General features: G+C 38.3%; 1 protein-coding gene across 1 annotated transcript; it reads left to right on the top strand.

The window, feature by feature from the left end:
* The first annotated feature begins 3228 nt into the window (after window positions 1–3228).
* Window positions 3229–13971, top strand: LOC145476469 (uncharacterized). The gene is made up of 6 exons (XM_081455381.1): window positions 3229–3989; window positions 7026–9427; window positions 10205–10250; window positions 10584–10820; window positions 11346–11423; window positions 11884–13971. Exons 1-6 carry the CDS (start codon window positions 3929–3931, stop codon window positions 12078–12080), a joined length of 3021 nt encoding a protein of 1006 aa, XP_081311507.1. The 5' UTR covers window positions 3229–3928; the 3' UTR covers window positions 12081–13971.
* The last annotated feature ends 1262 nt before the right edge of the window (window positions 13972–15233 follow it).

Genomic DNA, 15233 nt, shown 5'->3' with positions numbered 1-15233 from the left:
ACCTCAGAACACCGATCAATGAGGTTTTGTCGAGAGATCAATCAGTACCTCAGAATCATAAGCAAGCATTATTTATTTACAATCTTGAGCCTTCATATATGATTGGATCTCATTGGGTTACAGCGTTTGTTGAGGATAATAAAATAAATTTCTTTGATTCATTTGGAATGCCACCATTTCAAGAGCTTGTTGATCATGCCAAACGAAAAAACCTGACTCTTTTGCCTCAAAATGATCAAATCCAAAATCTTATGACAATAACTTGTGGCTATTTTTGGTTGTACTTTTTGAACGAGATGAATAAAGGGAAATCATATTTGGATCTGTTGAATGTATTCGATATTCATGATGCAATGAAGAATGAACGGTTTATTGAGATATATTTTGAAAATATTGTATAATATATTATATATGAAGTCTTATTGCGTGAAACAGAAAAAGCAAACAGAATGTGTTCCAGGAAGTGAACGCTACATGAAAGCTAAGAATGGAAGAAATATGATGAAATGTACTTGCGCTGAATGTGGAATTATCAAAGTCAGGTTTATTAAACAGGGAAACTAAATGTGCCCTCACAAGCTGGGGGCAATATATTTCAACCAATGGATTTAGGTTATGAGCTTGCAAAGCTAACTGAACAAGCTGAAAAAAGAACGAGGGGATCAGGTATATTGAGTTCCGTTGGAGATACAGCTGCTGAATTATTTATCAACAAAGGAATTCCTTATTTAGCTAAGAAAGGTACAGAAGCTAGAAGATATTATGCTTCTGAATTCATGAGAAATCCAAAATTGCAAAAGAAAGCAATTGATTGGGGAATTAAGAAAGCAACTCGTGTTAGTCAAAAAGTTGGATCTGAAGTAATTAATCAATTATCAACTAAGGTGAGACCAAATTATAAGTACAAAACTGACAGAATGGATCTTGATGCTGACATGAACAAAGGAAGCGGTGTACCATTACCATTTCCATATGTTGATTGGAAAGGTGCGAAGAAAGTTTTGACTGATCCCACTTTATTCAAAAGACCTGAACCGAGTGCAAAAGAAAGACATGCTGAATATATGAGACAGTACAAAGAGTACAAGAAGAAAGGAGGAAAAAAAGAGTTTAGGTGAATGGACTCTTGATATGGGTTACACGAGTAGACCAACATGGAGTCCAGTTGGTGGTGCGTTAAAAGACTTGAAAAAGGATGAGATCTACCTAGAATGGGAAGTAATACCTTTATTTTTGGAAGAAAACGAAAAACTAATTACCAAAGATTTTGCTAGAAAAGTTATAAATGCATGGAATAACAAGAAGGATTTCCAAGGAAAATTACCGAAAAAAGTATTGATGAAACAAAAAAAGATTATGATGATTGGATGGCAGGAAAAGGGTTTGACATCCACAAAGCAATTGGTAAACTACCAAACCCAAAGCAGGTTTTACTCCTGGAAAATACAAATATATGGGACCATATAATCCATTGAATAAGCAATTAGAATACAACCCAAACACTGGTGAAGTTCTCAAATGGCATCTACAACCTTAGAACAAAGTGGATGAAATAGCTGCTTATCATGATATTTGTTATGATATGGGTAAAAACAAAGGTGATTGTGACCGACAAATGGTTACATCACTGGATGAAATTCCATATGGTGAAATGCCAAAATGGGGATCAACAGCACGATTCTTGATTGATTAAAAACAAAAACTAGGTCTTGGGGTACCAAAAAACGGGAAAAGCCGTCGAGTAACTGGCAAAAAAAATTAGCTGATGAATTACACAAGCCAATAAAGCGTAACTTTACTCGGTGGCGTGTGATAGTCAATCATATTGATGAAATATGGTGTTCTGATTTAGTTGAAATGCAACAGTTCAGCAAATGGAACAAGGGCTACAGATATCTTCTGATGGTTTTAGATGTGTTCAGTAAATATGGTTGGATTGTGCCGTTGAAGGATAAAAAAGGTGAAACTGTAACTGAAGCATTCAAATCCATTATCAAAGAGGGCAGAAAACCTGAGTACCTATGGACTGATAAGGGTAAAGAGTATTATAACAAGCATTTGGAGAACTTATTGGACAAGAATGAAATAACATTGTACTCCACCGAGAATGAAGAAAAGTCATCTGTTTGCGAAAGATGGAACAAAACAATAAAAACCAAGATGTGGAAGCAGTTTGGTATTCAGGGTAATACACATTATTTGGATATACTACCCAAAATATTAGAACAGTGCAGTAACACTAAACACGGTTCAATAAAAATGACACCTGTTGAGGCTAGTAAAAAGAGGAATGAAGGAATTGTATATTTTAATCTACATGGTAATACAGAACCATCATCAAAACCGAAGTTCAAAGTAGGCGACAAAGTTAGAATAAGCAAGTGCAAAAGAAAGGTGTTTGACAAAGGATATACCCCTAATTGGACTGAGGAAGTATTTATAATTGATAAGATCCAATACACGAGTCCAATCACTTTCAAATTAAAAGATCTCCACGGTGAAGAGATAGAAGGCAGTTTTTATAACCCTGAGCTGTCAAAAGCTAAAGAGGATGTTTTCAGAATTGAAAAAATCATCAGGAGGAATCATAAGAAGAAGCAAGCTTTAGTAAAGTGGAAGGGATACAGTGATGATTTCAACAGTTGGGTACCAACGAAGGATGTGGTGAAAATATAAACGTTAATCGAGTAATATATATTAACATTACTCGGTTGTGGTAAAAATTATCTACCCTATATTTACAGATAGATTGTCTATCAGTTGTGTTGTTTTTACCGCATCTGCTTTTGCTATTTATTTAGCCAAATATATTATTGTTTTTGGCTATTCTTTTTGTATATTCAAATGAATACTTTGTACCGTCTAATTTTGAATAGGCATGTTTACGGCCATATTCTTTATCGCATATCAATTTCACTAAACCACTATTAATTTTCAATTGTTTTTCAACACTGGATAGACTTTTGAAAATCATAATCGTCCCATCGGAGCAGTTTATTGATTTGACTTTTTTGTTATTCAAATGATTATATTTGACAAAAGAATAATATCGATTTTTTTGTTGCTTTCTTATTATTCTCACTTTGTGTTAATAATTGGAGATTCGAAAGTCTATTATCAGTTTTCATATCATTGATATGATCAATGACTTTATCACTCGGAATTGAACCGTTGAAACATTCCCATATGAATATGAATTGTTTTCAGTTTGAATCTCAGCCCCGCTAGCAGAACAATAATTATAACCACTAGGATTCAATCTTCCAACTGTTTTCATTTTTCTGATATTGATAACCTTGCCAAGATTCGACGCGGCATATTTATTATACAAAGGATGAAACTTAAAAATTTCAATTTCACTTTTCATACTCAGCATTCCTATTGTATAATTGTCGATTTCTCTTTAAGCCTCGATCAAAAGCACTGTTTTGCCACTTGGTGACCCATTTTTGATTTGCGGAGGCCTGGGACAGCCTAATTTATGCTGTATCTGGCAGAAGGATTTTTTTTATTTTTGGAAGGGTGGCAGGAGTAGTTTTTGATCACGAGATGACTCCGCGAAGTGTTTTCCAGCAAAAGGATTTTTTTGATTTCTGGAGGGGTGGGAGACATGAAATTTGCTCACGAGAGGGCTTAGGACGAAAAAGGCTCTAAGAGGCCTGAAAATGCATTTTTCGAGTTGAGGCCCGGCGAGGGTATTTTTTTGGTTTGCGGAGAGGTGGGAAGGCCGTTTTTTGACCTAATGCGCTCTAACCCTCATTCTTCTAACTACTGTAAATGTTCGTTATTTCCAAGGTGTCTGTCTGGTGTTCTTTTGTACGAACCCCGTATTAGGTCGCCGATGTGCACAATTCAAGATTCTATAGTTTCCAGTTGGCGACAAACTCCCTAAAACTTTCCTGAACTAGATTACAAAAGAGGTAAACGCATGCATTTTGTTCTCCTCCAGGAATTTGAGCGAGTTCTCAATCTCATTGCAGAAAATAAAGGTAAATACACGGTTAATTGACTGACGGACGGACGGACTGATTGTCTGACTGACTAACCGGACGGATGTAATAACTGATTTAATTAATTGTTTTTCATGATAAAAATTAATGTGCTGCTGCTTGTAAGGTCGTGTTGGTAGATGTAGCTTAAAGAAGTAACAATAACCATACTATAAAACACCAGATCAACTATTGCTATTTCTACTATAGCAAATCTCCACCAGTTAGCGTCGCCTTTACTGAGTAAGATACGGTAGCTACCGGGTGACTTGCCTTATCAGCTGCAAGTTAAAAATAAACTTTAAACCTCATGGTGTTTTCTTTATCCGGAATTTGAGTATTTGCATGAATGGAATCTGTCAAAGCAATGATATTCTACCAAAATGTATTATAGCGTAGCGCGCGCTGGTCCTATCTAATTCCTATTGAGCCATCATGAACGAAATCTCTTTTTAGAAAACAGTCCTAAGAAAATACGCGGGCTGATTGGTTAAAAATCATGTAAAAAACAATTAAAAAACAATTAGATTATAAGCTCGAGATACGTTATCACGCATAGAAATTGACAGCGAGAAATCTAATTGTTTTAGTAAAAATCTACTAGTTGTTCAAAACTTTATTTAAATCCTCTTCACAGACACTTCGAAACGCCAAGAAGCGGCCGTCGCTACGCTACTCACTATCTATTCTGTGATAGATAGTGAGTAGCTTAGCAGTGTGCCCTTGTTGACAAAATGACGGCCGTTTCCTGGCATTTTCGAAGTGTCTGTGAAGAGGATTTAGATAAAGTTTTGAACGACTAGTAGATTTATACTACAACAATACTCGATAGAAATACGGTACATGTTTTCTATTTCTTAAATAACATAGCGCGCGCGCTAGTCCTACCTAATTCCTATCGAGTCATCATGAACGAAATCTCTATATACACACGGCCGTGCGTATGTAACATGACGTGTACAGTTTCAAGCTAGCTGATAAATTGCCGTTGAGTTTAGTGCAAGCTCCTTTTGTTAAGTTTCGGCAAAGTGAGGATTATTCTGAACAATCGAAACTCTACTTCGAGCCGTTGACTTTTGCCTAGCTAAGATGTGTACCTAAACTTGAGTATTTTGACTTTGTTTATCTACATTTTCATTGAGTATTTTTGACTTTGTCTGCCTACATTTTCATTATAATTAATTCGAAGAAACCAGGTTAAGCGTTTTTGTCCAACTGTTGCTAAACTGATTGTGGCGTGTTAGGATCCTAATGACCTTAGTTTCCCGTGCATTGTGAGAGCTTTGTAGTAAATCACTAATAAAACATATTTTAGCACCCAAGATGTTGTCATAATGTTATAAAAGAATTGTTTCATGCTTTTAGCTGGGTCGGTATATCGAGTTATGGATGCACTTGGGAAGTTTGGAGAGCACTCAAGGGGCTAGAGTTGCTCTCGGCTATCGCCTCGAGCAACTCTTACGCCTCTTTCGCGCTCTCCAAACTTTCCGCGTGCATCGGCGACTCGATATACGCACGCTAAGCATTGACCAATTCTTTGATATACGCACGGCCGTGCGTAAATAATATGAGGTGTGCAGACTTTCATTTTAGTTGCAAAACTTGTGTCGATTTTAGCTGCGAGTTCCTTTTGTTAACGTTAGCGCCTAAGTTGTTGTCGCTTTGTTATAAAAGAGTTGGTTCATGTTTTTAGGTGTGCGTATATCGAGTTTTGGATGCACTTGGGAAGTTTGGAGAGCAGTCCGCTGCACCTCGAGCGACTCTTGCACTTCTTTTGTGCTCTCCACACTTCCCGCGTGTATGCATAGTTCGATTTACACACGCTAAGCATGAACAATTGTTTAATGTTTGATTACCAAACTTGGGATTACAAGACTATCGATCTATAAGCCTATTTTTGATGTTTTAAATTTTATTGAAATTTCTCAATTATATGTTCGACGATACAATCATTGAATTATGATGCGTGCGCCGAGAAGTCTGTAGGCAACTAAATTAGCGTAAGAGTTGCTGTAGGCAAACCCAGTAGCAACGTTAGCTTGTTGGTTTGCTCTCCAAACTTTCCAAGTGTACATTAGCGGAGCTCCGGTGGCCCCAAGGGCCGCCAATCGGAGCACCGTAACTATAGGAACGGAACCACATGCGTGCATAGAAAAAATTCACGCAACGTTTTTTCGTGGTCAACATTGCTAGCGGCATGGATCGTGGGCGCGTGCGCCTTACAACGACCACTACGTCGGGCAACATGACTGCGATACCTTAGCTAATATGCAGCCTTGGTTCACAGCGTACATCATTGATATTGGACATCCACGTTATGGTCAATTGGCACCTGTCAAATCAAGGTATCTGCTGACCAGTATAATGTGACCATATCGCGGGCTTAGACTTAGAGCTCATCGAGGTCACGTGCTTTTTTAAGTTGATCGCTTCCCAGCTTTGCATGCTCGTACCAGGTTAACTTATTGGAAAGAAGAGCTCCGCTTTCATGCCTGGCTAAATCTGTATATTAAACTTGACGATGCACAGCTAAAATCATCAATCATGTGAACCTAATAAACAGCCTAGCTCACCGTGAGTCTTGCTGTAGTTCAGTGGTAAGAGAACCCGACCGGTATCTGGGAGGTCGTTGGTTCGAGTCCTCATCCAAGACCCAGGTTTTTTTTCTCTGCATCACACTTACGACATGCTGAACATTTCATCTTTGACGTGATACACTTGATTTATGATGTTGCCGACTGAAATGTGCCATCAAACCCCGGCGAACTTTTTCTTACTAAAGCAAAGCATATCTGTCGTTCTACTTAATCCACGTTGCTTTTCGCGTTTGCTTCCTCCCTTAAAGCTCTAACCGGACAATTAGGCTTTTATTGTGCGACTTGCCCAGGTTCAACTAACTAGAAAGTTATAATTAAATTTCTGGCGAATTTGCTCACATCTACTGAATTTGATAGCGGGGCTAAGAGCTAGCTATATTTTAATCTTTTTCTTCTTGGTGGGCTTGTTAACTTAGCGTCGTTTACTTTTTCATCTTAGTACCTCCAGAGATTCTTGCACGTGGGCCTTTGGCTTTGGAAGCTTACAAAAATGCCCTCACTGAAGGAAAAACTCATGTCAAGAGGGTGCCAGTCATGTTGATCGGTCAAGAGCGCTCAGGAAAGACCAGCTTACAGAAGTCACTCAAGGGAAAACCTTTCAACCCAGATGAAGGCAGCACTGTAGGGATAAACGTTGACCCTTCTCATTTTAAATTATCAACCGAGATTTGGAAGCTAGGGGAGAGAGACCAAATAACAAATTCTGGGGCGACTATATCCTATGAGCACCATGCAGCCCGACTAACGGTTGAAAATTTGAGGCAGAATAAAGGTACTCCTGAGAAAAAACTTCCTGAGTCTCTGAAGTCTGGAAGCACACGCCTCGTCAAACCAGACTCTGCCACTGTGAGCAGTGATCTCCAGTCAGCATCTTCAGCTTCCAATGTGCCAAGTGGCCATGACTCTGTGGTTAAAGAAGGTATTAGCGATTTCACTTTAGGAGCTTCAGCTGCAGCTGTTCCAGGCACCAGCAGCCACGATTCAGCAACCTATCACGATATCCCTGAAGATACACGAACTGGTGAGATGCCAAGAGATTCAGAAGCTATTCAAAGATCCAGAGACCCACAGAACGCTGATTTCACACCTGACATGTCAGAAGATATGGCAGCTTTAGTTGAAATGTTTCTTAAGGAAGATAACAAAGTGAAAGAAGAAGAAGAAGAAGACATTTATTCAGTATTGTGGGATTTTGCCGGGCAGTCGGTTTACTATACAACTCACCCAGTTTTTCTTACTCCAAGGGCCATCTACCTTCTGGTAAATAATCTGAGCCAAAATCCACATGAAAAAACCGAACCGGTTGTGAAGCACGGAATGTTTCGAAAACTGGTAGACACATTTAATGTGAAAACCAGTTTGGATTATCTAGATTTGTGGATGTCCTCTGTTGCTTCCCTAGCCATTCAAGATGAGAGTCGTGAAGTAAACCGGGAATCTGAAGTGCTACCAGAGAAGCTTCCCCCGGTTTTCTTGGTGTGCACTCATGCTGACAAACCTTATGGCGATGGTGATCCTTATGAACTGGCCAGGGACGTATTTGGCTCTCTACGGAGCAAGCCCCACAAAAGCCACCTGTATGACAGTGTTTTTGTTGTGGACAACACAAAGTCAGGCCATGAGGTTCAGTGTTCAGAAGTCATACGCTTGCGTAAAGAAGTTCTTGATGTTGCTAAGGAACTGCCACATTTGAAAGAGCACATTCCAATCAAGTGGTTAAGATACGAGAAGGCTCTCAAAGCTAGGAGAGAAGATGGTGACAAATGGATCCCTCTTGACAGTGCAAAACAGATTGCATCTGCAGAATGTAATATTACAGATGAAAAACAATTTAGTACATTACTGGACTTTCTTCATGACCAGAGAATTCTGATTCACTTCAGCGACACTCCAAAGCTGGACAAGTTGGTAGTTTTGGACCCTCAGTGGTTGATTGACGTGTTCAAGAACGTGATAACCATCAAGCCTTATGACCGTAAAGAAAAGAAATTTGAACAACTGTGGCGTAAACTCGAGGAAAGAGGAATACTAGAGGAGAAACTTCTAAAGCATGCTTGGGATGCTCTCTTTGACAACAAAGAAACTATTGAGAGTCTGATTGAAATTATGGAGAAATTCAGCTTGCTTTGTCTTTGGCCTTCGTCAGATGCTTCATGTGATAAGCAGTACCTGGTGCCATCCATGTTGATGACACATCCTCCAGAGGGTATCATGAAGCTGGTTGCATCTGCCCAAGTTCCACCTCTTTTTCTAAAATTTGAATCTGGTCAAGTTCCACTTGGTTTGTTCCCGCGACTGGTGTTGCAATTCATTCAGTGGGGCAAAGATAAATATATGAGCACAGTGGACCCACAGTTGTACCACAGTTTTGCAAGATTTTACACCACAAAAAACTGCTCTGTAATCCTGCTGTGCCATTCATCTTCCATTGAAGTTGTTGTCCACAAAGGTAGTCCCACTCTTGAGTTGGCAGAAAGTTTAAAGTCAAAGCTATCTTTGTCTGCAAATGTCAGCAATGACACCTTTGTCGTGAGCTGTGCCCATGCAGTACGTAGGCAGCTGGGATTGTTGCTTGAGTCTATGCGAAATGAGTTTTGTTGGCTGAAGAGCATGAAATATGAAGAATGTTTCCTCTGTCCAATCTGTTGTCAGGGAGGTGAGTTTTACTACTGTCGCGAACATTCTGCACAAGGTTGCAAGCAAGAGGAATGTCTGCACTTCTGGTCCGAGTTTGAGTTGCACAATGTCGAGACGAAATTTTGCACCAAGTCTGCTGTTGCAGAGGACATTAGTGTTCAGGTCGAGCAGTTTGCACCATGGCTGGCGCCTATAGGAAATCAGGTAATTAACCGAAAAGTAATGCACGTTTGTGAAAGTGTCAAATATGACAAAGAATGTAATAGAGGGTAAAGGAGGGGAAAATAGTTTGACTCCATACTGAGCACTATTATTTTATTAACATACATCGCTTAATGGACTTAAACCACATATAATCTTAATTACAGTACTTCCATGAAATTACTTTAACTAGCATAACATTACGTTAAAATTAACAGAATTGTCCATTTCAGTTCACAATCCAACTTTGAGCTTAAGTCTTATATCATTGTGAAGAATGGCTCCCATTTTAAGCCGTCAGTAAGTCGTCCACCACTTAAAAACGATTGCATATTGACTTATTTTACTTCGACGTGCATCAGTCATTAAAAAGAAATTGAAATTGTTTCTCAAACCTGTCAGACACACACTAAAGATACATTAAATATCTGACTAGCCTCGATCTCTGGGCTTGCGCTGTAGGTTACAGGTCCTTGTTTTCTTCCCTTTTTTTATAGCACGAGCACGGAGCGCTCGGTCCGTAACAACGGACTTCGAATTCGTTTAATTTAGTGAGAGGTATATATATGCAGAACACCCATAGCGTATTGTATAACACATTAAGTGGGTATATCTGTGAGTAGCTACCAAAGGGTAAAAGATAATGTCAAATTTTAAAGGTGGATCTACATAGCTGATTGCACTTTATTGCATATTTGTTTCTTAAACGAATCTTGTGTCTATAGCACGTTATAAGGAATGTACTCCCTGCGGTAATTTTTTCATATTTATATTCCACAGCGAACACTTGGCGAAAGTGATGGAAGAAGCATAGCATCCGTGGAAGGTAACCTTATATGATTGTGTTTTTGTTTCTAGAACCCTGGCCAAAAGGGTTTGGTATGTTGAAATTTATTATGTGGAAATAGTAACCAACCAAATAGCCCTACAAAGATCTTTCCTCCAGTGTTGAAGTTGTTGCACTACAGAAGATTTGGGGCACGTGTTTACAACCTGACAACTAACATTATCAGGTGGGGGAAAGGAGGAGTAAGTTGAATGCGGTTTTTTTTTTAATTAACAGTGATGGGTTCAAAAAAATGTTCAATTCTATTACATGAGACTGGCACTGTCCTCGTTCTACAACAAGCTAATTTTGTGAATTTGCCGCCATTCATAGGATGTAAAGAAATTGCCCTTCCTGATCAGGTTCTAGGAGCTCTTCTGTCACAGTCATGCGATGCCAAAGAGATTGTACTTCAGCTGAGAGACACTATAAAAGTAGAAGACGCCACTCTGGAACAGCCAGATTCTGACACCAAGACATTGATTCGTTGCGTAGCAAGGAAAGCTAAAGAATCTGACAGGCTTGACGTGTTCCGACATTTGAGAGAGATTGTACCAGCTGGATGTACTGGTGAGTCTGTCATTGGGCAAGCATCTTGTAATCGATTGCCTTTCTATAAATGTTTTTGTTGTGAATTTATGGGAGTAAGTACTCCACGTGTACGAACAATCATAGCATGTACTGTTAACATATATTGCTGTCGTCATGAAACTTGATTTGGCATCATAATTCTACTTAGATCTGACGTTTGTGAAATCAAAATGCGTATGGAGTTTCTTTCTAGCAATTAACTGTTCACTAAAATGTACTTATGCATCTCACATAGAGAGTGGCCTGAAAGGAGTAGTTCCCATTTATTGATTTTTCTTTTGAACAAGTAATCGCAGTTTAATCTGAAAATGTTACCAAGAGGTTCCATCGCTAGTTTTGCTTTTGTTATGGCGATGGCTGTACCACCTTCACAAATTCCTTCATTACATCACTTAGGGTTCTGCCAGCCGTGCCTGGTGTGAGTCACGTTTTGTTATTTCCCGTCGGGAAAATAGTGACCGTTAATTTTGTTCCTCTTTGACCACACCCTTTGCTTTTCCTCAGGTCCCGTGTTGTCTGAACAGCTTGATATTCGAAACATCCCAGTTTCCAAGGGAAGAGAACTTACAATTGACTTGAGTGGTAAGTTATGCTGGTTGTGCTGAACAGGGGCGTGACCGCAATTTCTAAAATGTAAATGGACCTTTCCCGCATTCTACTACAGTGTGTAAGAACAATAACGCCAGAACGAGGTTGGGGTGGACGTTTTCGTAGATTCAGTTCTTGTATTTCTGTCCACTCTGACCTGGACTCAGCGTTCTTGGGAAAACGGGAAAGGTATATTGTTTTGAATCTCGTGCACTCAAATATCTCAATTTTCATTGCTTTCTTTCCCTCGACAGTAAGTTACCTTGATCAGTGATCAAGGGTGAAAATGAAATTGTTTATATTAAAATCTTTATTCAGTGTCAGCTGCCCACTTTAAAGACCAATCAACAGATTCTAAACCTTTCTTTTGTATTTTTGTTAGTTCACGTTGTTCTTTTCATTATTTTACCACGCTAGTGTATAAAAATGAGGTTTGATTTTGTGTTTGTCCTAGGTGGTCCAGAGTGGGAGGTGGTTGCCGAGGGGCTGGGCTTAACCCCATCGGAGATCCGTTTCCTTGACAAGCGTACTTTAAACCCGTTTGATGCTGCACTGTCTTTCATTGCTAGGCAGCGCCACATAACCGTGGGTAACCTATACGACTTGCTAAACGAACTTGGATATCCTGTGATAGCTGACCGCCTGCTGTGAAAGGATATCTTTTGTAGTTATGTTAATTTGCTCAACTCCCATGCAAGAAACTATCCAACTAATTCCCAAATTGGACATCACTTGGTCCACTGTACAGAATAGGACTACATGCTCAGTGTCCAATTTGGAAATAGTTAGATTTAAAAGAGGCTACTTTCTGCCAAATTGGCAGTCCTTAGTTTTTCTCAATCCAGCTGTTTCTTAATAGGATAGAAATGAACCGGTTCATTCTAACCGAGGAAGAGAATTCATAATTAGGTTTATGTGTAGTTAGAATGGAAAAATAATGGGCGACTTTACACTAGACCATGTCACAAAACGAAGCTTTTCGAAAACGATTACGTTACGATAATCATGTGATTTCCCTGCCCGGGTTTTCCTTAAACAGAAATCCAAAATGACCCGTGATTGCTCCGTTTTCAAATTTCTCCGGCGTAGTGTGGACGGAAAACATTCGATGCTTTTTCTGAGTGAATTCTCCGTTTTCAAATTCGTTCGGCGTAGTGTGGACGGAGAACATTTGATGCGTTTTCAGAGTAAAACCTCCGTTTTAAAATTTCTCCGGCATGGTGTGGGCGGGGCGTAATATAGTTTTGAAAACCTGTACTTTTGCGAAGCCATGCAATTTATGAAAATTGTAAACCGTGTTCTGCAAATTGCTGTACCGGTACGATAAGGCATACCATGGTTTAAAATTTAAACTAATTTAAATCGCTTTTTTTACTTAGAAATGACCTCGGAGAGGTCGAAACGTCGTTCTTTTTTATCGCTAGTTTTTATCTTTAAACATCAAAGGCAATCCTTAAATACTCTCACGCCTATAAAAAAAGAGGAAAAAACACACAAAAAACAAAAAGACACTTTAAGTCACTTTAAACCTAGCATTGAGCATGATGAAAGGAGATTGACCGTTTCGTTCCCTAAGCATTCAATGTAGCTCAATGTTGGACGTATAAATCTTTGATGGTTCAAAATCGAAATAGGTGTCAAGTCTTGGGGCGTAATTTATTGATGGCTCAGAGTCGAAATAGGTGTCAAGTCTTGGGGCGTAATTTATTGATGGCTCAGAGTCGAAATAGCTGTCAAGTTTTAGGACGTGTTAATTTACAAGTAACATCGTCCATTGACTTTATTACAAATATATTTGAAGAACAGTCTTGGTTTTAAATATATAAGTATTTTATATGTCTTGGTATTTGTTTGGTATTGAAATTGTGGTAGCAGTGCGCATTTTAATCAAATGGTGCTCTTGAAAGGATGTATAAAATCAGTTCAAAGAAGCAGGGAAGAATTTACGAAATCTTTCATCCGACTTCTTGTTACTGTGAAGGCTGGTTTGATTATCCGAAATATTTTGTAAGTACACTTTCAGTGACGATCTAGTTTAGGTAATTTGTGGGATATTTTTATATATGGCGGAAAACAGTTGTCGGTGAAGTTTGCATGGATATGGAAAAATTGGCAATGAAGAGTTTTTTTAATTGCTTTCTCGTTTGTAACGGTAATATTCAATATTTTTGATGACACAAGAAAGAGTTTCATGAATGCCGCCTGGGTGTACAATATCGCCACGGATTTATACACGAACTTTCTTGAAAAACTGACTGGAATACCTGTCCTATCTTGTAAGGGTTGAGAATCGTGAAAATTCTTTTAGTCCCTGCATATTACCTGCCTCGTAGTACGCGTTTATAACGTTTAATGACAAAAGCACGAATTTCGTGTTCTTATTGCGTGTTGTTCTTATAATTAGATAAGGTTTCATTTTAGTTAAGTAGCAGATGTAATTTTTAACATTTTGCAATGTATCCTTTCTTTATTAGGAAAAAGGTTCAATATTTTTATTCAGTGGATTTTGATTTTATTTTTAGGACTTGTATATGTTATTGTAAAGCGCATTTCATCATATACATATATGTTAATTTGCGCTGTAGAAATGTATTAATAATAATAATAATAATAATAATAATAATAATAATTATTACTGTTAATTTCGTAGTAACAGAATATTACATTTACCATAAAACTCGAGTGTGCTTTCACACGGATGTGTAAAAAACAATCTTTTTCTTAATAAAAAGAAGCAAAAATTCCAAACCATTTCAGGCACGAGATTAGTTAAGACGAGTGACTTGGACAGTTATTGTTTATTGGTATGGAAATTTTACTGTTTATTGTTATGGCAGATTATGTTACTTTTACTGGCTTTTTTTATAACATATATTGTAAAATTATGTCGTGATGATCTTTTAAGTACCTATCTTTTTTTTCTTTTTTTTTTACCTCCCTTTAATTTAAAAAGAGACCCTGTTCATTTAAGCGTGCACACTCCCCAAACTGGTAAGGGGTGGACCATTCTTTTTTCGTGGGCTGGGATGGGGGACGAGGTTGGGCAGTTACCAAATAAAATTCCTGGAGAGTAAAAACTGGTCAAAAAAATTCTTCTACTGTCGTTATTATTTTTGAAATATGGCCCACCAGAAAAATCATGCACAACCTTAAGGTGAGAGAAACATTTTAGGCCCAAGAAAATTGTCCAACCCCTCCCTCCGCCCACCCCTGAAAAATATAATGGTCCGTCCCTAACTTCATATTGTATATCTTGTGTTGGCTGCTGATCCTTCCAACTCATTAATTTTGTTACTATGGCTTAATTACATGTGTTTTCGATGGTTAACGTTCTGTATTTAAGTATTCCACTCCGTCATGTCTCACACTCATCTCCTTTGAAAGCTGCTCACAAGAAATACACTTTTAAGGACTTAAAAGACATTTTACGGTAATTTGTAAACTAGACGTAGAGAAATCCTAGGAAGTGGTGTCAGCCATCTTCATAGGATCAATGAAATCAAACTTTCAATTTTAATTAATTTTTTGTGCCCTAGGTAGAAACGCTGTATTGTTGCAGCAAAACTATTCCAGATTAATAAATAGAGATTTTTTTATTATCATTATTCCTATTTCTGAGTTTAGTGAGATTGTTCTGTTTCATTTCACCCATAGATAACTTGTGCTCTAATAATGAACGGTTATCAGCTGACTAATTTTGAATACGTCTGAACAAGTGATGTTTTGTTGAATCGGAAAACAGAGATCGTTTGTGAAACTAAGAAACTTTGTCTGCGATATAGCTTCTGAGATTATATCATTTTG

Source organism: Orbicella franksi, unplaced genomic scaffold (assembly GCF_964199315.1).
Source record: "Orbicella franksi unplaced genomic scaffold, jaOrbFran1.1 SCAFFOLD_588, whole genome shotgun sequence".
In the NCBI taxonomy this organism is placed as follows: domain Eukaryota; kingdom Metazoa; phylum Cnidaria; class Anthozoa; order Scleractinia; family Merulinidae; genus Orbicella; species Orbicella franksi.
Note: the sequence above shows the minus strand (reverse complement) of the source record. Positions and strands in the feature narration are given on the sequence as shown.